Source organism: Gambusia affinis, linkage group LG17, assembly GCF_019740435.1.
Source record: "Gambusia affinis linkage group LG17, SWU_Gaff_1.0, whole genome shotgun sequence".
NCBI classification, from domain to species: domain Eukaryota; kingdom Metazoa; phylum Chordata; class Actinopteri; order Cyprinodontiformes; family Poeciliidae; genus Gambusia; species Gambusia affinis.
Genome location: NC_057884.1, coordinates 6,799,331 through 6,823,023, shown reverse-complemented (window position 1 = coordinate 6,823,023; position 23,693 = coordinate 6,799,331). Strand labels below are relative to the sequence as shown.

Genomic DNA, 23,693 nt, shown 5'->3' with positions numbered 1-23,693 from the left:
GACAAGCGCGGGGAACATTCACAGACCTACTTTCCTGACGACCACAAACACAAAACACCATCCCCTGCAGGATAACCAGCAATCAATTACGCTGCCTCCGTCCGAGAGTCTAGGCCAGTTGTTGATCTTACATCTCTACCTTGTTGGAAGACTCCCAAAAGAGCAAGCAGGCCGCTCCGGTAAAATATTCTCTCATTACGGGTGCCGGGCGCTGGCAGAAATCGAGCTGGAAATGTACAACTAGCCAAGAGTGTATTCTCTGATGCTGCTAGTGTGTGTGTGTACGAACACACAGATGTGTGCGAAAGGTCTCCTTTTTGAGGCCTAAATACACACGTAGTGATTAAACTGGTGCCACTTAACACTCCGATAGTGGTATCTTTTTAATCTGATTTAGGAATTTAATCAGTTCAATCTTTACTTACTATATTTCCTTTGGGTCCAGGGTGGCCATCCATTCCAGCAACTCCCTGTCACGGAAATGAGAAAATCAGACCGAAAAGAAGAAGAAAATCTGTAACCCACTGAAATAAAAACCCATTTAACGGCATTTAATTATTTTTTTAAACTGCTGAAGGCAAATTCGGAAAAAAATGTCTCTATTTTGCGCAGTGTTTTAAAAAATAAAATAAAAAATCCAATGCCCATTGCTCATGCAATATTAAATCTATAAGTATTATAGTTAGTCTTGTCTCCGCTATAGAAATATTTCAGAAAATATTAAACTTAAACTCAATAGTGTGCTGCTTATTGTGCAGTCTGTGAGATATATTGAGCTTGGTGGGTCCCCACGGGTGTTGTCTGCTCTCTTTGTAGCTGCCCAGGAATGGTAAAAATGTATTCTGTTCTGTAAATACCAAATCTGCTCTGACACAGAGGATATGAAAAGATAATAGAAGGAGAGGTTATACGTACAGGTGGTCCAGGAGGTCCCTGAGGTCCCTTTGGTCCCAGCAAACCACGAGGTCCCTGGGTGGTGGGGGAGAAGAAGAAATGAGACTGAGAGTGATATTACACCTCAGAGAGGTCTGATGAATAATTAAAAACAGTTTCAAAATGATACGTTTAAAAATAACCTGCCGTTCGCAAAACGCCCTTGTGAATGTTGTGGCTGCTTTCAACTCAGGTGGTTAAATCTTACTTATTTAACTGGCATAAGTCTTTCTTCTCTATTGTCGTTTCCTCTTGAAGCAGCTGTAATATTCCCATTCCAAGATGGTTGATGTCTGCTTAATCCAAATAACTACGGTTTGTTAGATTCGGTCTGATTATTAGCCATAAGACCATAGCTACAAATGACCGCTCACTCCGGCCCGTTCAGATGGTTTCACTGGCCGTTGAGAAGCCTGTTTCAGACACTTAGCGTTTAGAGCTGCCCAGTTGTGTGTAGTTTTCAACCAGGGTTGCGTCTGCAGCCCACTTCTGAATAATATTTAAATTCTTGGTGACATTTTTAGGAAAGGCGAAAAAACATTTCTTTTAAATGCCAATGATACACGTCTCTCTATAAATACTAATTTTGCATCTCCAGCCTTACCTCACTGACAGCTTATGTAAATCGAGATCTGAGTTTCTCGCTAAATTAAAAAACACAAAACAAAAACAATTCTTAGGTCCAGTTTAGTTTATTTTAATGTAAGCACTTAATTATTTATTTATTGTATAGGGAGAAGTATCTAGGTCACAAACACAATATATTTTATATTTTAGATTTTTTAATGTTGCTAAATGCTAGCTTGGTGTTTAGAAACTAAAATAAAAAGAGTTAGAGAAATAGAAGAATTTATACAAACTGAGTAAAAGCCTGTTTCGGACACTTTTACTCACTTTTACACTTTTACGTTAACTCTTCAGGGTTAACGTGCTCTTTTAAGGAAACTGTTTCCGTTTGAATCCAACATGATGCCGTCTAGAATTTAGTTTTATTTATACCAGTGAAGAGTTTGACTACTGACAGACAGGACAGTTTGTCATAGAAAAGTTTACAAGAAGCCACCTTAGAGAAGCCGAGCCAAACAAGAACCAGATGTTAGAGAAACCAAACTTAGCACATTGAGCTTCACATTAATGGTTTTAAAACTATTTTTATAGAAAGAATTGGCAGTTAATTTTTATGCTAATTCTTGGTCACATTTTTTGTTTATATATTATGCTGATGACAGCCTGCTCTATCCACCTACAATCTTGATTCCACTCACCGAATCTCTTCTCTTTCTGAGTGTTTATGGTGATTAAATCATCATTTTCTACTAATTTTCTAGTTTCCAGAAACTTCTGGTGTTTCTTTTGAAATGGAGGACTTTCTTTTCAGTCTCATAAATTCTGTGTTGGATGTTCTTGAAAATCTCCCTTCAACCATGCTAAGAGTTTTAGGTGTAATATTTTTCTTTACACTACTTTAAAGAATAGTCAATGCACATAATTCAATTTCCCTGATAATAAACAACACTACTATTCTTGGGCACGCTATTCTTACATTTCAAATTGACTACTGTCATTTTGTCCTCTTTAGTTTGCCACACAGCTAAAAAAAAAACAACAAAAAAAACTCCTTCCTCTGAGCATATTACTTCAGTCCTCTAACAACTTAATTGGCATCCTGTAAATCGCAGTGCCGCTTTCAAGGTTCTTTTGTCTTTCAAGCGCCTTCAGAACTACGAGACTTCATATCTCTCTGATCTACTGCGCAGCATCACTCCATCACTTAACTCTGGGCTCCACCTGCTCTATTTATTACACGGTGCCTGACTAACACAGCTTTCACTCAACTTAACCTTCGTCTTTAAAAATGTGTCGGATTTGTCAAACCGGTTTTTTTTAACGTTGCTTTGATTTTCTCTTAACTTTAATATATTTGGTGTTGTTATTTTCGGAATACCGCAATTTGCTGACTAGGTGCTCTTGACGGACTTTAAAAGCCCCCCATCAATAGAATTATTATTGCCATTATTATTATTAAAATACAGACTGAATATTATTTTTATTATTATTATTATTATTATTATTATTATTATTATTATTATTATTATTATTATTATTATTATTATTATTATTATTTCTCTCTCTGCTGTGCCTCATAGGCCTCAGTTATCTAACCAGACTTGATTGTCCTGGCAGAAAAGATCTGCACACCCTGGTGGCCAGAATGAATCATAGCACAATATGTCAAGAGCTTTCTGCTGATTTATTTATTTTTTTCCGTCTTTCTTGTGCCCTCCCGCCTCCCTCCCACCTCCCACCTACTCTCTGTAGTGAACATCCTTCCTGAGTGGGAGTGGGAGGCTTTAACAACCCTGATGTGCACTTCCAGCGTTTCTCACCTCCAGACAGCAGTGAGGAACGAGCAAAGCCTGGTTAAACGCGGCGGCGCGAGGCAGAAAGAAAAAATAAAAATCTCAGGGTCTAATGACGTGAGTGAGGCGACCCGGCCCGCAGTTGATGTATGACATCATCACACATCGCTAACGCAATTACACGATGACAGCAGGCCTCGAGTGCTAACCCAACCCCACCTCCGCCTGCACATCGCACAACATCTGCGAGCACGAGTGAAAGGCAGCATGCAATTACTCACTGGTTCACCGGGAAGTCCCCTGGGTCCGATCTCTCCGTCATCCCCCTGCGAAAGAGATAAAGTCAGTGTCAGGCTGCGGCGCAGACCTGGGAACGATAATGGAGAACCTGGTGAGGGTGTGAGAGTCGTTGAGACTAGGAAATATTGGAAATCGGGTGAGATCAGGTGATGTAAACCATCAGTAATGAGGTAGAAGAGGTGCAGAAAGTGAGAGCAGGGAGAGATGTCGAATCCAGAGGTGTTTGTTGAAAGTACTTGTGTATTGATCACAGCATGCAGAAAGAGGATACAATCGCAACAGCTCTACGACTCCTAGGCACAGTAAAATGAGATAACAGCTGTGAAATCATTTCTTCCAAGATACCCTCTCTCCATCTTCGCCAGGAGCACCGGGAGGTCCTGAGGGGCCTGGTTCTCCCTATAAAAACAGACATTATTACATTTTGCCCTCCTCTCATGTCTGAACAAAGCTGAAATTACTTTCATAAACCCATAAAATCTCTTACCCTGTGTCCCTTTTCACCAGGAAGTCCAGCTAGGCCGTCAAAGCCTCTGTCTCCCTGTAAAACACGCGGAAAATGGGAAATCTTGTACGAACACCAAAGTCCTTGTTTTTAATCTGCTTTTAATGAAGTGCGATTAGCTTAAATCAATGTTTGCCTATTGCGGAAGTAAAACTACCTTCGGCCCAGTCTGTCCTGGCATTCCTCTGGCGCCATCTGCTCCAGAACGACCCTGCAATAAACAACTGGTATTTAGCTGCGTTGACAATGGAGCAGAGGACCGTTGAACAGCTGCAGCGTGGAATATGAGCTACTTTTAGTTCAGAGATGTGAACGCAGGCATATAAATGAACTTGTTGGAGTTTGTGGAAAGTTTACTCAAACATGTACCCGTCTGCCAGGCTTTCCAGTGGGTCCGGCTGATCCCAAAGGTCCACGCGGCCCCTGAAACAAAACATTTGTCAATCACAAATACTGGTTTGTTTTTCGTCTGGTTTTCTTTTCCTTACAAAAAGAAGGGAGTGTAATCTGATGATTACACTCCCAGTGAATTATTGAGAGGAAAGTGCGACATTTAGTACCTGAGGTCCCGCCTCTCCAGACTCTCCCTTCAGTCCTGGTGCACCGGGTGGACCCTAAAAAAGGATTAAAAAAAAGGGGAAAAACATCAGATATTTTGTAAAGTCTCAGTCAAGATTGATCAATTAAAAGGCACAGGCAACAATTCAATAGATTGTCTTGGTGTTTCCTGATTGGTGGATGTAAAGTACACACCAGAGGGCCAGGTCGGCCAGTCAAACCCATTGGACCTGTCGGGCCGCGCATCGCCAGCTGGACAAAGACGGAAAATAAAATGAAACAGATCAACATAAGAGTGTTGGCTTTAGGCGGCACATTTGACTGTATATATACGCGAATATACATACAAGTCCGCACTCGCTTATAGAGCAAATGCATGCAGTGTGTCATGAATACAAACGGACAAGTGTCTCTATCACTAGTGGTTATGTTTAGCTGTGAGCTGTTACCCTGGCCTGCTGCATGATGGCTTGCATCTGGGCCTCCTGTGCTGAAACAGCTGGTCCCTTCTGCCCAGAGTCCCCTCCAGCGCTTAATCTGAACTGTGGAAAGAATGTTTCATACATATTTTACTGCAGAATAGAACAAAACACCAAATTCTTAAAAAAAAAAAAAAAGAAAACAAAGAAAAAACAGCTCACAAAAGTATGAAAAATATCCACTACTTAAAAAAAAAAAATCTCAAAAATGGACAAGTTCAACATTTGTTTATTCCACTGTTCTTCACAAAGAACAAACATAAACAAATGCTGAACAGAGCGTCTCAACCGTCACCACGTTTGGCCAAGAAGGGTCAAATTCTACTGCCATCTGGTGGTCATACGCCAGAATTACAGCATGAGTGAAAATTAAGAGCTGGATGTGTAGCTCAACTCGTGATGTTGTTTTCTTTTCTTTTGGATGAAATGCTTTGGATCGGACCGCATACAGTCCTGACAGGCTGATTGTCGGCTTACGGATGTACAAAAATAAAGCAGTAAAAGGTTGTTCCAGAATCCTGGTAACCAGGAAGGAATAATACAAACAATAGACTCAGAGCTGAAGGTTTGAGTAAAACCTGCTGCTGTTCACAGCACAGAACGTCAGAGTAACTCCTGACATCTGGAAATCTATCAAATTTCCTGCACAGCTGCTTGTATTGACGTCTTTACTTGTAGTGAAACTCTCTTTTGGTTTGATTATTTATAAGATATGCCCTGTATTGATTTCTTTGGTGACTAATGCAGACCATCAACAATTCATGAAAACTCAACTCAATCCAAGAATTGATTAGCATGACCGAGAACGTAACTTGAAAATTCAATGCGCTGCTATGGATTTCGGTTGTTAACCAATTTCCCTTGTGCCTCAACGTCAAATAAAGGAACAGAAAAGAGTCCTCGCAGCTCGAAAGAATGGCAAAACAAAGATGCATGTTTCTCATTAGGCTTGTGGGACTGGATTTCAAAACGGCAGTGTTTGCCAGCCAGGATACGCCAGAACTGCTTGAGTCACTATCCAGACTGAGTTCGCCACACGGCTCCGCCAGAAGAGATCCGCGAATCAACGAAGCCGCAAGACTTCACATCTGTACAAGTAATCAGGCTGGATAACATCTTCCAAGTACAAGAAAACGAGAAGTTTGAAGGTAGACAACAGAGATGCCATTTGGAAAGGTTGTGTAACTCTTGCAGTCGGATCAACGGCTGCAAAAGCATCTGTCAGGGATATTGCTTTCTGTCCCATCAAAAACCATATGACTTTCTGGAGAGATGCCTGGTAGATTAGGTTTTGAGTCAAAAATTTGGGGTTAATATGTAGATCTTTGCTGCCCGGAGTCCAAGGAGGTCCTTCCACTCTAACACCACAAGAGGCTGCTAAAGCCTCACATCCCTATTAACATATTTGTGATTGGATTCATTGGAAATCCCCTTCCTCCAAGAACACATTGTGAAACATGTGTCAGAGTTATTAGTAAAACTGCTGTAGATGTGACCAGAGAGTGATACTAAAACCATAGGAAATGTTTCAACCCTTGAAATAATAATAAGAAAAAAACCACACACAAACACACACACACACACGCACAGACACACAAACAGAGTTTACTTACGGGCAGCATCAGGACAGTTCCAGGGGGTCCTGGCAGACCATCAGCACCAGGAAGGCCAGGGCGACCCGGAGGACCCTTAAAGAGAATAGCATGTATGATGAGCTCCCAAAATAGGCTGAGTTTCTGTTGTTCTAGACAATATCCCAAGTGATTGTTTTTTTTTTTCTCACCCTCTCTCCAGAATCTCCAGGACTGCCCGGTGGGCCAGAAGAACCTGGGGGTCCAGGGAGACCCTATTGTGAACAGAAAAAGAAGTGTCAATTGATTTCCATATTCGCATCCTTCGCCACGAGACCCCAAAGTGGCCACACACAGGAGGTGGGACATGCTGTTGATCCCTTTATCTGGACAACGTTATTTGCTTAAACTGTAGCTCATCATGTCAGTGAGGCTCGCTGGTCAATGGAGGACACCATCTGCTGGGAGTCAGCAGCACCTGGCTTTTCCAAATGTTCTTGAAACATTTGCCAGAGTGCAACTCCTTTGACAAAAAAACACTTTTCCATTCGAATGCTGGTCTTACTGACCAATCTTAGCTTTCATTTTTATTTATCCTACAATCAACAAGTGACATAAACCTTCAGTATCGATAGAAGAAAAAGACTCTGTGAAACCAGAACATAATGAGGAAGAAAATGCAGAATTTGACAAAAAAAAAAACAAAAGACTTACTGTTGGCCCTTCAGGCCCAGGAGGACCCTCCATTAGCATACCCTGAAACATGCAAACAGAGATATTATTAGATACTCCACAGGTCAATGTAACAATCTAATGACCTCGTTTATGAAGCATATGTCTGTGCACAACAACATCCCACTGTGCAGCCATGAGCATGGACTGTTTTAGTAGTAGCAGTTCAGCATTAACAAAGACATGCCTCTGGCAAACCTGCCCATCAACGTTTGGTTCCTGTCCATCCATCAAATGTGCTTCCAATTAAGTAGGTGCGAAATAAACGGGTGAATTAACGCAATCGAAAGCAAAGACGTCCAGATGTTTTCCTCCATAAACGTAAGCTAACGTGAGGTGTTGAGTGTCAGGGAGGAATTCATTTGTTTCACTGGGAAATGACCACAGATTTGAATCGGTCCTCAGATCCCTGTGTCTCAGCTTGGGAACAAATGATACGGTATCATCGACAAACTAATAACTCCTCCAGATGTAGAGCGAACCTTCCCACCGTAAACTGAAAGCAATTTAGTAATTAACGTTTTGTGGCGCACTGTCCACGTTTCGATGTGAAAACGTGGTGGACTACTGAAGCATCATGGTGAAAATTAAAATCTTCCAACATTTTTCCTCGTTTCATCTCTTAACACATCACCAGAAGACGCTATTAAACATCATCTGATGTCAAGCTTTAGAATTAGTGGGCCAATGAAAATAACAGGGCACTGCTAAGCGTATGGGTGTTTCCACCTCTTCACCTCTTATCTACACTGTTTTGGTTTTTCAAATAACTGTTTTGGTCTTTGCAAATGATTGAAAGTGCAGCAAGGAAAATGTGGTTATATAAAACATAAAGTCAGTGAGAGGTAATTTAGATTTTTTGGGTCTGATTAAGGGATCATAATGGCCCTTTGCCAATTTAGACCACCATTTTGTAACTTTGGGGGTCTAAATTGTCCCTTCCTACTAATACTTTGTACCCATGTATTTCCACCATTGTGCATAAGTTTATTTCTGTCTGTATTTATTTATTTTCATTAATTATGAAGTGTGAAATACACCTCCAAGGCAGGTGTATAAATCGACTCATGGTCGGTAGGAAACACTAGTTTTTGCCGCAAAAAGTGTGGCGCAAAACTACAAAGGTAGAAAATGAAAATACTCAACTACCAAAAGAAACGAAACAGTAACAAATTTGCTACATGGGTACAAAATGTTTTTACGAATGGTACGAAGCGAAAGTACGGAGGCACCAAACTGCAACACGGTTGAAAAATGAGCTTCCTGTTTAGTGAAGGGTTGAATTGACCAGGAGCCCACCGCTGCATCCCTATTCTCCATGTGTCCGTCAACACATCAAATAAACGTGTGCTAAGAAACTCACTAGGGTCTACCCGTTGCTGCAGGACAGCGTTCACTTAGTGTAAGTTCAACAAATATTGGAGCCAGTCCTTAAAAATACTGAAAAATGAGAGGAGTATATAATTTTGGCTAGCAGTGAGGAAGACTCTGTTGCATCAGACACAAAGAAATGATGAATATTATGACAGCAGAGTAAAGCCATTTCAACCGATTGTTTAAAATTAGTCAGCATAGGTGATCTTTAATATGTGAATCTGATGGGGAAACACACGAGCTAAATTCTCCTTCAACATGTAATATTCTATAATACATATGTGTAAATAGTCATGTAGTTTGAATGAATTGATATCTTTTTATGTTACACTTGTTTGTAATCATTACCTTTTGCTTAGAACTGCACAAGTAAAACAGAAAACGCACATTGACTGTGTTCTTGTAGCATTTCTATGAACAATACTCAAACTTTGAGATTGGCGTGTTTAGGGAATACTGGCAATTCCTGCATGGCCCTTCTTCAAATGTTTGTGTCAAGCAGCCATGAGCGAGGCCTGATCCTCCTGAGAGGAAGGCTTAGGAATCTCTTGGCTTGTCCTGTATTTAGCTCCATTCACCTCCCCATCAATTCTAAGCATTCCCACAGCACCATGCAGCCAAGCATTCACTCTGTAGATGGCGTCTTCAGGGTGGTTGCACATTTGTTTGCAAAAATCTTTGCATACATCGCTTTCCGTGTTTCGTTGTGCTTCACAGGTCCTGAAGCGGCACTCCAAAGACAAAAGCTCCCTCACGTTTTTACTTCCACTTATAAACACTTGCGCTTGGTCATATGTTTACTAAGAGCAGCTGTGGCATTTGTTTGAAGCGAAACAGCTGTAGGTCCATTAGACATATTAATTCTGTCTGTGTATACATTTCTAAACTTACAAAATGAGTCACCGTTACAGATACTTGTTTGTCAGAGTCTGATTTAGTCAGAGAAATCCCAGAGGATCACGTTTAGTAGTTCTCTCTTACGTTCCTTTTTTCCCCATCCCTTCCCTCCTCTTGGTTCCCACTCCACTCACCCTGTGTCTAGAGATTATTGACAATCCCTGCCTGGCCCTTCTCCAAATGTTTATGCTGAGATCCTACAAGTGAGGCCTTGCTACGAGGATTCGGCAAGGAGGATTTAGTTGTCCACGGTGAACACGTTTGGCTTGAACATTTGCTTTCCGAAGCGAGGGCCGGATCTTGTTTACATGTGGATCACACATATGTGAGTGCGTCTTCCAACTGTGTGCACACGCACGTTACATCTGCTGCTCTTGCTCGTTGCTAAAACACAGATACTCACAGGCTCAATAACAGCAGGTTCTCCCTTCTGTCCTTTCTCACCACGAGCTCCGTCAACCTGCGCACACACACATACGGAAGTTTCATCGAGACATCCTCCTTATCATCTGAAACCATAGTTGCGGAGTCATTTCTTTGGATTGTTCTTCACCTGGCCAAAGTACTCGTCGGTCTCAGCAGGCAGCACTTTGTCAGTGTAGTCTCCATAGACGTCGTAGTTGTCTAAATCTCCGTAGTCGACGACGTCCTCCTCCTTAAACTTGTCAAGACCTGTGTAGTCATCGACTCCGTCGATGGTCAGGTCGGTCACAGCGGCCCCGCCGGCTCCGGCGCCGGCAGACGCCGAGCCTCCGCCAGAGGTCGAAGATCCTCCCACGGATACGGAACCGCCACCGACAGACACAGATCCTCCTCCAGCTGACCCGCTCCCAATGTTGATTGTAGAGCTGCTGCTGCTGCTGCTGCTGCTGCTGCTGCTGCTGCTGCTGCTGCTGCCTCCGCCACTGACTACAACTGTACTGCTGCTGCCATCGCCGCCTCCACCCAGAACTGTGCTACTGCTGCTGCTTCCTCCTCCACCACTGATGACAACTGAGCTGCTGCTGCCTCCAACATCTCCCTCTGTGTAGTAGTTGTCGACACCGTAGTCGTAGCCATTGCCGTAGTCGCTGTAGGATGTCCCGGCCTGTTAAAACACAGTTGCAGTCATTGGGATATGGTAAGAAAAGACAGAACAATACAAAGCTATATGCATACCTCTTAATTTTTTCACTATGTAACCTCAAACTGAAATTTCATGAACAAAATGAGTGTAATTTCCAATTAGAATGCAATTACTGAAATTTTGTATTTTGTGTTGGTTTGTCACCTAAAATTTTAGGAAAATGCATTGAATTCTGGGATTTTAACTAGAAAAAATGCAAAAACAACATCAAGCAGTCTGAATATGTTATCAAGGCACAATGTATACACATGATGAAGATGTTTTTTAAAAACATCCAATTTGATTTTGCTTCGCGGTCAACTTACAGACGCGTTGTGGGTGACTGTTATCGTAGATCCACCTCCACTGGTGATCACCTTCCTATCCACTCCGGCCCCGCCTGCCAGATCGATCCGTCCCACTGCTCCGAGGTCCAATTCGCCCCCGGTGCCGACGCTGGTGACGGTGACCTGCCGAGAGGTGTCGCTGTCGGGCGTGGCGGTGGACTCGCCGTAGTAGTAGTTGGTGTCGCCGTAGCCGCCGTAGTCGTAAGCGTTGTTCACGTCCCCGTAGGCGTCTTCCCCTCCGGCGCCGGCGGACGAGCTGCTGGAGGATGAGCTGGAGGAAGTCGAGCCGGTGGAAACGGACGTAGAGCCTGAACCGCCCCTGAGAACTTTCTCCACTGTGGTCACCACACTGTCTCCTTCCGTCCTCTGCAATTCAGTGTTGTTACACGGTTGTTAAGGGATACCGTTTGAGGCATGAATACAAGTTTCTAGATGCAGTCCAATGAAAGTCCTAAGTGGATTACCTTGACTTCTTTAAAGGTCGTCTCTTTTTCGGAAGTTGAATCATATGGCTTGCCTTCCAGGTCATCATAATAGGGATATTCGTAGTAGTAGTTGTCCTCCTCTGCGACCTGAACGAGAAATACATTCCGCCGGTGTTGAGTGAAAGAATGACTGGGAGGGAGAGGATAACAATCAATGATTAACAATCTGATTTTCAAACATGATCTACAACTCCGTTGCCTCTGGCCGGCTGGCCATCGATCAGAACCCAGCAGAAATGCTTTCCACTCGCAGACACGTCCTGCTGCATCACTCCGTCGAAACTTGCAACTTGCCCAGTGACTAATTACGTCTTCGCTTCGCCTAATCAGTCTGTCATTTGTTTGCAGAGAGGTGGAAAATGATTACATTTTGCACACCCTGAGGGTATGTAACTGGTTAAGAGCAGGACTTCCAATTTGTGTTTTGACACTTCTTTCACTCCTTTGTTTAGCATGCACTCAGTGCGATGCCTCTCAGCCTGTAGTGCAGGGAGAGCAGGCCGAGGCAGGCGCCGCATCATTTCTGAACTTTATCGACAAACTGCACAGCCTGATAACCCTGTTGTTCTCACTCAGCGTTTTCCCCTGGCAGACTGCAGTGCTCTAATATGGGCCAAGGGCCCACGGTACAGGAACCAATCATGATTTGAACTGAGCACAGGAGACAGGGCCAAGGGCCCACGGTACAGGAACCAATCATGATTTGAACTGAGCACAGGAGACAATTATAGCTTTAGGAGAATAAATGGAAGAAGAAGAAGAACATTAACTGGTTGTTGGGGTTCTGAGATGTCCAACATTATTTACAGTCAAATGTAAAAATCAATGGGAACTACATCCAAGAAGTGTATGAAGCAACTATATGTTCACAGAGCTGCACCTGGAATGCAAACTGGTGGGAGCAAATGTTGGCTTAACAAACAAAATCTTCAAAATGTTCCTTCGGAGTTGCCAGAATTCCAATGTTATACTGAAATCAGCAGGCAAATCATTTTCACACCAGGATGAATGAGATAATTGATACATATAAGTGGCAGGATAATTATAAGGCGTGAGCCTGTTGTCGATAATAAATTTAAAGGTACATGAAGGTTGTAAAAACTATCCACACTGTTTAAAACTGAAGCGTTTTAGACATTTTAAATATTTGTTAAAATTATCATTATGCCATGACAGTAGAAGACTTGAGCTCCTCTGCCTTCTCCCAGGGTTCCCAGTAACAAATGAAATACACCACTCAGTCAGAAACAACCAATCAGAGCCAAGAGGAGGGTTTTAGCGCTGTCAATCACTCGTTGAACAATGTTTACCTCCCACTCTTGTTGCTTTGCCCTCCCACTGAAAGAAGGCTCCAACTCATTTTCTCACTTAAGTTTTAAAAATATTTAAAAGTCACAAAAAACTAGAGACAATAATGCTACGGAAAGATGGATTCAAGTCTAAATGTGCGACTGGCTTGAATAAATTTGACTGAGAATTTAGTTGAACCTGGATTCTTTTCAACTTGATATGAATTGAACCTTTCGCTTATATAAAGTGCAGGGATGTGACATTTGTTGGGACTTATCGCTTTATGGAATAGACTAAATAAAACTGAAAATACGCTGAGAGTCAATACAAGAATCTAATGGCCTCTTTTATAAAGCACAAAAATGTCACAGTGCACAGTGATAAAAATTCACAGCATTTGTCTGGCAGGTCTGTCATGCCCCGACAGACCTGCATTTCAAGGTCCCTTTTCTTTACTAACTCAGCATACATTCCTGTTTTGCTGTCACATCTGCTTCCAATTATTCTGAGGAAATGAAAGAAGTTAATGTATGTATGTCCAACAGGCAGAGAAATCCTGGGGTTTTCCACCCATTCAGACAAGCTGAAGGAACTATTAATCATATGAAAGAAGGACTGTCATTAATTTGCCTAACATCAGTGTGGCTGTCAAGAAAAAAGATGGATTTTTTTTACACATTCAAATATATATAACGGCATCTTCAATGGAAAAAGTATTTCTCCAGATGCAGACTAAACATTCCTCCTATAAACTGAAAATGATTTATCTCTTATCTTAAAACAACCCTACTTTTTGGAATTCCTATGAAAAGTTTTATAATTTTTAGTATGAAGGTGACAATCTGACAAGAACAACATCCAAACTCGAAAATAGATCCTGAGCACGGCTAAAGCAGCGCTAGGCTAGAAATTCACACAAATGAAGCCAAAACAGTTGTAGCTTCTGTTTCTTTGAATTAGTTTACGTTTTTGCTCTCAGATATAAAACTACTTTAGCTTAGATTTGAAGTTTGATGGAAACAGCTTTATTAATGTCTGTTTGCTAGCAAGGAAAGCACATCAGATTCAGTAGTTTTGAGAAAGTCTTGATCTGATTATGAAACGATTTTTACATGCTGAAAATAAGTGATGTGGTGCAGTCGATCAGGCTATTTATCATACGGCACTATAAACCAAATGAGACTGCACCACATTATGACCATGATCTAATTGGAATAACATGCAACTGAACTTGAATCTGTCTTAATAATTCGGCTGATTTGAGTTGACTTGACTCTACAGACATGGAAGAAAGTAAAGTGGACATTATTTTTCTTATTTCTAAAATGAACATGCCCACACATATAAAAGCCATTCCAATCAAGACGTTACACATCCTTCTATTTAATGGTAATCGCTTGAAGCCAACACACTTAACTGATGGAGAGCATTCCATGGCAAACTGTGGTTCAACCACAGTGCACACATAATGACTTCTATTCTGTCCTTATGTTAAAACATGTTTAATTATTTATTTATGGTCTGAAAAACAAAATTTTTTTAAAAGCTATTTTTCATTTCCTGCACAAAAATACATGAAATGGGAATTGGGGAGTATATTTATCTTAACACACATGTATTCATTTAAAAAGAAAAAGTTTTGCAGTGGTCTCATTTTTTTATTTATTTTCTTTTACAAAGAATGGAATCAGTAGAGCAGCTGTATATAGGTAGCCTTTATCTAACCAGAACTGTAAGTTATGTCCACAGAGGAGAGGGTTTTTTTTCTAAAACCAGAAACTTATCTATTTGTGCCCTGAGTTCACACAGAAACAGTGTTTCAGGGAATCCCAAGCATTTTGTTATGGAAACTGATTACAGATTTAAAGCAATCTTTTGGGAAAACACCAACATATCAGTACCTCTAACCTGACCTATAACCCCAACTGCTTCGTACGCAGCAACAGCGAACACGGCTTAGATGTTCTTGATTTTACTTCAGCAGCAAAAAGTTATACAAAAGATTCTCCTAGCATCATTCACATTTTCTTGTTTTGTTTATGACTAACTGTGTGTGGAAGCTTTATGCGTAAGTCCTATACCCCATGTTACTTACAGGTTTGGGGAAGTAAAAGATAAAGTTTTGGGGCTGTTTTCTGTGTTTCCGTGTGAACGGAAAACATTTCTGAAAACATGCTTTGGAAACCGACAACTCCTTTTAGTAAGATACATTCCCGTATGTCCAGGGAATAAACTCGACAGTAATACAATGATCACAATGATCAATGATTACTGATTGCTATGACTGTACTGTTACACTTTTCTGAATCTACTTGGTTTGATTAAATATAATATATATGTATATTTTTATAGCTGGATATAAATTGCATCTGTTTGTCTTGTAATCTGCTTTGTTACAAACTGTTGCTGTATAAACAAGTAGAACTGAATATTCTCCTGTTAGTGTGGACAGGGTCTTTCTCACTTCATGAAGTTTTGCAAAGTTTCCTGCTGCTGTCTGCGCTCTGATTAAATTTGGTGCAGCTTCGAGGATCAGGAGCCAAAGTCTTGAGTTCTTGCTGGAACATTTCTTTGGCTATTCTGCAATTAGCATGCACACAGTGCAATGCCACTCAGCCTACAGTTCAGGAAAGAAAGCGGCACATCATCATTTCTGAGCTTTATTGACTAATTGTGCTGCCCTATAATGCTGTTCCTCTCCCTCAGCATTTTCCTCTGGCAGTGTTAAAGTTCTCGAGAAAGGGCCAAGGGGCTCTTTTGCAAGAACCAATCTTCATTTTCAGAAGAATTAAAGACAATTACAGGTTTGGTGGGGGAAACACAATAAACACTGAATAGCTGAAGAGGGCGGTCGGTGACCGAACTCACATCGTCCTCCGTGTTGGGGTCCTGGTTCTGCGGCCGGTCAGGCACTGGCACTTCACAATCGGGGCTGTAGTGCTCACAGTAGTCATAGGCAGCCCGGTGGTCTGCTACAATCATTAGCTGCTGGATGTCTCCCTGGAAACCACAAGGAACAGAAAGTCAGGAGGTCCAATGGAAACGGCTCAGGGTCACACATGTGCTTTAACAAACAAACGTGATACAGAAACATCAGTTATTTTTGTTTTTTTCTCCCCTTTCTTTTTAGGGAGAGGAGAGTGGCATGAAATCATCTGTATATGAACATGTGACAGAGTGCTGCTCCAGAACATACAGAACTGAAACTAGGTCAAGCAGAGGGTGACTAAACCCTGAGGAACGTGGCGCCGGCTCCAAGTTGTGCATGGGGTCGTGGTAGGAAAAGCTTTAAAACAAGCAGTGCGGCGTTACAAGACAATGTAGAGCGACGGGATGGCTGCTACACACACAGAGGGCGTCTTTACAGACTAACTATGTGAGCTCTGCCCTGATCTGCGTGAGACGTGAGGTATTCTGCCTCCGAGCCCGTCGTGAAGACAGCCGGTTCGGCTTTCGCATATGCACAACAGGAAATCTGGAGACTCAAACAGCTGATCCAGGGCAGCAGAAGGCAGGGGAATTTTGAAAAAAACAGAAATAAGTCAGACAGTGACAGAGAAGGCAAGATAGATAGAAAAGAAAAACAGAGCAAGGGAGAGGGAACAAGAGAGAAAAAGAGGCTCGGAAGGATCCCTAGGCTACATGGGGAGCTGGGTGTGTTAGCCACATGTTTCTCACAAGAATGCACATGGCACTAAAACGCTGTTCTGCATCCATCCAAACATCTCCTAAACACACTTCCAAACCCAGTGATGTCATTCCACATCAATCAAATATGGCGTCAACATGGCCGAAACAAGGATTCTTCTTCTTTTCTTACAGGACATGTCATGAACCAAAACAGATGCTTGCTGTTTTTGATTAAGACACAGGCAAGAGTTTGGAATCCCTCGCCATGTCAAGAACTTCACTGTGCACAGATTTCTCCTCCGGCGAACAAAAATTGCATGTATTTGCGATGTAAACAGTGACAATTCACTCGGGAGCTCCACTCCCAGCGTTTCACTAAAACATGCCACACTTAAGAGAGTGCCTCTGATTCTTTAACAAAACCTCACCGGGACCCCACAAGAAGCGGTTTCCCGCTTTCCCCTGAGTTCATGCGAGCAGAGGAGTCCAGGCTGGGCAGAAGAAGAAGCTGCAACGTCAACGGCGTAAATGTCAAATGGTTTTGCCTTTAGCTCATGTGAGCTGCGCATTAAAGAACTCGAGAGTAAAGAATTTAGCGCAGAAATTTGGACTCATTTAGGATTTTTTTTTTTCATTCATCCAAACTGGGTCAAATTTACACAAATATCCAGAAATACATGTACCTGTCCCTCCAGGATTTTTGCGATTGTCTTATTTACACTGATGTACGATGGTCAAAGTGAATTTTTGTTACCCGCCATGTTGATGAAGGACCATAACTTGACATCAAATAAGGCTGACGCAGCGGAAAAGTAAGAAGTAAGAAATACTGCCATCTGCAGGTGGGAGTTAGCAGTCGCGTAAACTGCTAACTCGTTTTACACCATTTGTTTTACAACATTTTTTACACCAAATTTGCAATAAACTTATGTATTAGCGCTTAAAAAAGTTAAAAGAAAAAGACGGAACGGTTGATTTTGCGTGAACTTCTCGGAACTGCGACAAACTGGGGATGGTTATATGCGTCACTAATATTCTGTAATATTAGCAAGTTACAGAAAAAGCTTGAGATTTTTTTTTACAGCCATCAGTGAACTAATTTACCCTACAGCAAGTCCTTTCTGCCAGACGCTATCAGACTTTATAATTCTTACATAGTCTCTAGAGATGTGCACTTTAAATGTTGAATAGATATCTAGTAATGTACCAAGCAATATGTTTGTGTCCTTTGGACTATCTCTACTCGTTATTTATCACTGTTGTATGTTTACTCTTATTACTTTATTTATTTAATTTATTTTTTATTGTGTACTATGCTGGGACAAAGAAAATTCCCCCCCTTTAGGGGATCAATAAAGTATTATTACAAGCCACACGTTATTCTGCTCTGTCCAATCCAAAACCAGTTTCAATATCCGTTTGGGTCTGTTGTCCTGTCAGAACAACTAATTTTACCAAGTGAGGAGGGCTCTTCCCTCTCCCTCCTCAGAACTCCATTTGTATCTTCTGGTTGATTTTTGTTAGCTTTGTTTTGCATTTGCTTATTTCTGGTTAGTTATGGGTTTTGCATTAATCTGTTTTGGTTTCTCATTTCAGGTATTCCCTTTCGAGTTTTATTTCTTTAGTATAATTTAATAAGTTCAGTTTTCATTTAATCAGAAAATCCTTGTGTGGTCTCCTTTAATGTTCCCCCACCAAACGAGCCTGGTGGACGTAACGGCATTCACTGGAGACGTGTGGTGGTCAGTTAGCACCTGAGCAGATTGAACATTGATCTTTCTTAATTAATGGCGTCGTTTCTCGCTAACATCCATCAAAAGTAAAGCAAGTGTAAATATTGGACTATGCATTACTGTAGGTCTTCAGAACGAAGAGGATATATATATTTTTTTTTTATTTGGAGTCCCAGGTTTACCTGCACTTTTGCTCCCCATTTTATTAATTTTTTTGTTTGCACTCGTTCTGTCATAGCAGAGCAATACAACATTAACTGAAAGACAAATAGATTTTGCTCATATTTTCGTTGCTTCATTTTGCGAGCTACACGTCGCTTATTTCTAACTCGCAGGCTGTGGTGACAGTGGGCTGCTGGAAAAGTCTGCAGAGATGTCGTTTCTCACTGTTTGTTCTGTAATCCCTGCCGTATTCTTCAACCTAACTTTCTAAGCAACAAATGTTACAGTTTTCATCAAACTAAAGTCAATGAGCAGCCTCCTTTAGACCCGGTGCCAAAGAGCTCTTGTTAAATAATTTATACTTCAACGGCATGATTTGTTCCTGCAGAAAACAATTTGTGTCTTGGTAAGCTGCAGCCTTGTGAATATTAACAGTCTTGCTTTGCTTGCAGATCTCCTAATTTGCTAAAAATGAGCTGGATTTTGCCGTCTTCTTAAATCCGCCCTGCTGCAAGACATCGCCCACACAGCTGAACTCTCCCATCCGGTTTGCAGCTAAAACCCAGTTTGTCCAGTTTTAGCAAATCTCCCATTCAGGCTCGGCTCTGCATCGCTTCAACAATCTGTCTCTATTATCCTGCTAAAGCTGCAACGCCGCAGATGCGCTGAAGAAGCTGATGGGTGTTCACTGTTTGCAAAAGAAAAAGAAGGAAAACGAGGTCACGTTCAATAAGGAATAAGCCCTGCAGTCTGATGCGCTGCTTCTGCCTTCAAATTCCATTCTTGTGGTTTTCTTCTTTTCTTTTTCTTTTTTCTTTGTTCTGACTCCTTTCTTTTTCTTTTTTCTTTTGCTTCTCCCAGAACTGCCAGAGGAATGTCAGGGTAAGATTCTCCTGAATTTAGGTGGGAACCTAAATTTGGCTAGATGAGATGATTCATCATATAGCAAAGATTTAATAAGAACACTCTGAAAGCACCCTGGGAGAGAGCGGCTAATGATGTGTGGCATGTACACAGGCTCAGGGAGAGGGAGTTTACAGTAGAAAGAAAAGTGCTGTTAAAGGAATATTACAAAGGCCTCGTAAAAGTAAGACTGCTCCCAAAATGCATATTCACAAGAGAAAAGAGTACAGATATAAGAGTATTTTGGCTTTACAACAGGGAATTAGGGACTCTGCTGACAAACCAGGGGTTAGCAGAGAATTAGCCTGTGAGAAAAAGATAACTGCATTAATCAAATTGAATTTGGCAATCCAAATCACTGTTCGCACTATGAATATGTGCGATATTTGCTTTACAATTCAAGATTTGGCAAATGGAGTCATGTTTTTGCATCTCAGTAATGTGTACCAGCAGCTTGATAACCTCACTGGCCTTTATGTCTACAGCTTTCATACAGCATCCTCCACACATATTATATTGTTATCTCTGCTTCAGATAGGAAAACCACCAAGAAATTGGCTGGCGATCATTTTTATCTTGGCTGGTGGAAATTAGCGAGTGGTTGGTTGGAAACACACACACACACACGCACACACAAAAAAATCTGAATTTTTAGCTAGGCGCAACAAGGTTGCACTGAATACAACAATCTTCAGGGTGGAAGTTGTGGCTGATGGAGGAAGGGTTCTACTCTGTTGATAAACATGAAGGATTAGGAAAATTTTAAAAGAACATAATCTAGATTTACCAAAATAAGTATTCAAGGAAGCAGTTGTCTTGACATGTCAGCCATTTTAGCTATGCTACATGCTAATGTAAGATACTGAGGGCAGTTGAAAACATCAACTACATTGAAATGTTATTCATTTACAAATAGAAAATTTCTGTTTTAGAGTGACTGCTTTCTCTTCTACAGCTCCGTGATGTAATTTCTGCTCCTAATAGAAATAGTTAATGAGCTGATTCGAAGGAAAGGGGGAAAAAAATATATCTTCTTTTGTTTTAGCTCCCCAGAGTATCCAGGCCCGATGGAAAAACAGGAGCACCATAAGACCCTAAAAAATAAATAAATAAGTAAAAATCATCATAATGCAGTACATTTAAAAGTTTGAATCAGACCAAATTTATTCATTGGAAAATAAATAGCATAAGTTTTTTGTTTTTTTTTTTTGCTTTCTATTTGTCTTTTGTAATTACCAGTCCTCTGACAGCCATAGCAATTCCTATAAAACAAATGCAGCTAAAGTCATTTTTCCTAGAGAAAGCCATGTTTAGACAGATTTATGACATTTTGTTTCCCGGGGTATGAATATGCTATATGATATGGTAGAAGGATAGTAAAAAAAAGTTTAATGAATACAGCTGGGACTGTGACAAACAACGCTGGGTGAAGAAGTTTGTTTTGCCACAACACAGGGTGAGCAGGATGATAGCGGAGTGAAAAAAAAAAGAAGAAGTTTGAGAATGTAGCAGTTAACAAAACAGCCACATGTTTCCACAGCAACCTTGTGGATGGTTGGGGGGCGTTATCTGGCAAAGATTAACGCCCCCCATCTTTGCCAGAGGGGGCGTTAATTATGAAGAGAGCTGGAGATGATTTGGAGATCCCAAAGCACACAGAGTGTGATGGGAAGATAATTTAAAGAAAAGAAGGAAGAAGATTAAATATGGATTAATGAAACTGAGCATTAATCATAGTAAAAATTTGTTAAAAAAATCAATTTGCAGAACTGATCTGTTTTTTCATCAAATTGAAATTAAAATACAATTAATAGCATCATTAAAGCCTTGGATTAAGCTTTTTTTATGAAATGAACTATTTTGTTTTTTTAATTCTCCACATGTAGAAAATTCATTCTTTTTTTTTCTTTCTCGTTCTGTTTCCGATCGCAGAACCACAGTTTTTCGAAACCACCAAATCTCAGACGCTGCACTTTTGTGAACAACTTGACAGTGAAAACTATTGTTAAAGTCTTGATGCACCATGTCAACCACCAAATTCCTGTCTTCATGTCAAAATTCCACCTTTCATCACACATCAGTCAAACAGCTCCGGTGCCAAGGCCTTGTATAACCTGCCATTTTGCAGATGCAGCAAAAACACAAATATTCTCATACTGTACTCCGACTCAGAGCTACAAACCCATCTTTCTGTGTTTTTGTTGCTATTTGGCTGATTACTCGACTTAGTTGACGGTAAGTGAAACTTCCTGCTTTTAGATAACACTAGCAGACTTTACGACGTCTGATGCGACTTTTGTAAATGCACAGTCAGGGATTTAGGATGTGTCGATGCTGATCATCATACTAAAATACGCCTCAAAAGACTTATTGTATAAAAAGAATAACAGTTCACAGAAAAGAAAAATCTAATGTTTCGATTAAATGTCTAAAAGAGTGCTCAAATCACAAAGGAGCAGGAAGCAGAAATCCAGTTGGGAAAACACAGAGGGATACTATTTACTCTGTGGCATGTCAGAGTGGTGCTTAAGACAGAATTTTTAGACAATAACAGGTCTTAAGCTTCTTCCTGAGCACCAGCGACACATGATTTCACTTCTGCACGTCGCTCTGCTATTGTTGGGCTGTGGTGCAAAAGATTATTGCCTCTGGAAAAAGATGGCCTTACCTGACATACTTTAGTGTTAAAAAAAACAACAACAACAAGAAGAAGAAGAAAAAAAAAGAAAGCCATGCATTTTAAAGCAGGGAATAAACATAAATGAAGATGAATTGCATCGTCCTTCTCTGCTGTTTCACTCTCTCTCATCTCTTTTTTTTTTTTTTTTCCACGTGTGAGGCTTGCATTTGGCAACTGGCACTTTTTAACTCCTGCTGGACTTTCAGGTTGTGTCCAGATGGGGGCAGGAGAGAACACAAAGCCAAATGTGTTTCTTTCATCTGGACCTGAGGCACAATGTGCAGAGTGGACCGAGTTCACGGTGTTCCCAAATCTGAAAACTAAGAAATTCATTCATGCGCCATGAGGAGTGCTAATTTTAAAAACTTCTCAATCATAAATATGAAGGGAACGTGCTGATTACAAGTGAGAAACGTGCATAGGATGTATTTTCTTGTTCTCCCTGAAGTGACTTGAAAAAAGCTTATTTTTATTTGAGGAATGTCTGCTGACTGGATTCACACCTTGAAGATATTTGCACGTTCTTAATCTTAGACCAGCATACTTTAGCAAAAACAACTCACATAACATCAGTGCTTATTATTTCTCTCTGCTCCCAGAATGGCTGATAATGTCTCTTTCAACTTATACATCTGATATAAGACCTGAAAAAAAAAAGAAGCTAAAAGTGGAAAAACTCACATCTATTTTTTAGTATTCTCTGCCTGTGCGTTCTCCAGGGGGATTGGTGAGTGGGAGAAGGATAAGAGTTTTGGAGAGAGGAGCTTTGAGCTGGTTTAGCAGCATATTTTCACACACGCACACACGCACACGCCCACACACACACCTGTCACATCTGAGCCTGGAATCGCAAGCCACCTGGACGTGTCCCCCAACAGCACCCAAGAAACAAACCAATTCGAACGTATCGACACTGCAAGCGTGTGTTCAAAGGACTTCACCAGATTTTTTATTCGCCAGTCCAGACGACAGCAAGATGTCAGCGCCTGGAGACGGGGCCAAGAGCAACAGGGCTGTCTGCCTGCCACCCTGCATGTCCACCACCCAGCTCTTTAACCGTTCCCTCGCCTCGCCGCCACGGTCTTCTCTACTCTGACTGCTCCGCTCTACGCCTGGAGTCCCAGCCCCCAAAAACGTCTGTGCTGCGTCAGGTTTTGAGCTGCGGGCAACTGCGCTTTGAATCTTCTGATACTTCTTTTTTTTTTTTATGTGGAAATCGGAGCAGCCCTGTTCCGCCCGTTAGACGTGGGTTCTAATTGTTTGGTTTGGACATTCATGGAAATCCACACGAGAAGTGCTGAAGGGACACTTTAGCGTTTGCTGACACAGTTTAAAGGAGTAACCAAGAAGGAGAGGAAAGGAGGGGGGTTGAAAAGACAAACATCTGACATGGGTAAAGGAAATTCTGCTAATTATCCGGACTGGAAATTCAATTTTTCATGGAACAACTGAAGCACAGTCGTATAAAAGCAGAGGGTTCTGTTAGCAAGGCAAAGCGAATCCAGACACAGAGCAGATGTGTGATTAAAACACTTAGAGTAAAAACCTTGATCCTGCATTATATAAAGTTTAATGAAAGCATCATTACGGCATGATGCTGCCACCACCGTGTTGCTCTTCAGTGATGTGAAATGCTAGTTTTTTGGGGG

At 41.3% G+C, this 23,693-nt stretch overlaps 1 protein-coding gene across 1 annotated transcript in view; it reads right to left on the bottom strand.

Annotated features, from left to right (window-relative positions):
* col5a1 (procollagen, type V, alpha 1) overlaps window positions 1–23,693 on the bottom strand; it is a 98,514-nt gene that overhangs the window by 37,093 nt on the left and 37,728 nt on the right. Inside the window, exons 5-22 of the mRNA XM_044096178.1 lie at window positions 15,805–15,936; window positions 11,626–11,733; window positions 11,141–11,527; window positions 10,263–10,796; window positions 10,113–10,169; window positions 7,421–7,462; window positions 6,919–6,981; window positions 6,749–6,823; window positions 5,106–5,198; window positions 4,852–4,908; window positions 4,659–4,712; window positions 4,468–4,521; window positions 4,256–4,309; window positions 4,081–4,134; window positions 3,939–3,992; window positions 3,575–3,619; window positions 916–969; window positions 426–470 (exon numbers count right to left, since the gene is read on the bottom strand). Of these exons, the coding sequence (XP_043952113.1) occupies window positions 426–470; window positions 916–969; window positions 3,575–3,619; window positions 3,939–3,992; window positions 4,081–4,134; window positions 4,256–4,309; window positions 4,468–4,521; window positions 4,659–4,712; window positions 4,852–4,908; window positions 5,106–5,198; window positions 6,749–6,823; window positions 6,919–6,981; window positions 7,421–7,462; window positions 10,113–10,169; window positions 10,263–10,796; window positions 11,141–11,527; window positions 11,626–11,733; window positions 15,805–15,936 (1,962 nt within the window). The remainder of the gene's footprint in view (window positions 1–425; window positions 471–915; window positions 970–3,574; window positions 3,620–3,938; window positions 3,993–4,080; window positions 4,135–4,255; window positions 4,310–4,467; window positions 4,522–4,658; window positions 4,713–4,851; window positions 4,909–5,105; window positions 5,199–6,748; window positions 6,824–6,918; window positions 6,982–7,420; window positions 7,463–10,112; window positions 10,170–10,262; window positions 10,797–11,140; window positions 11,528–11,625; window positions 11,734–15,804; window positions 15,937–23,693) is intronic.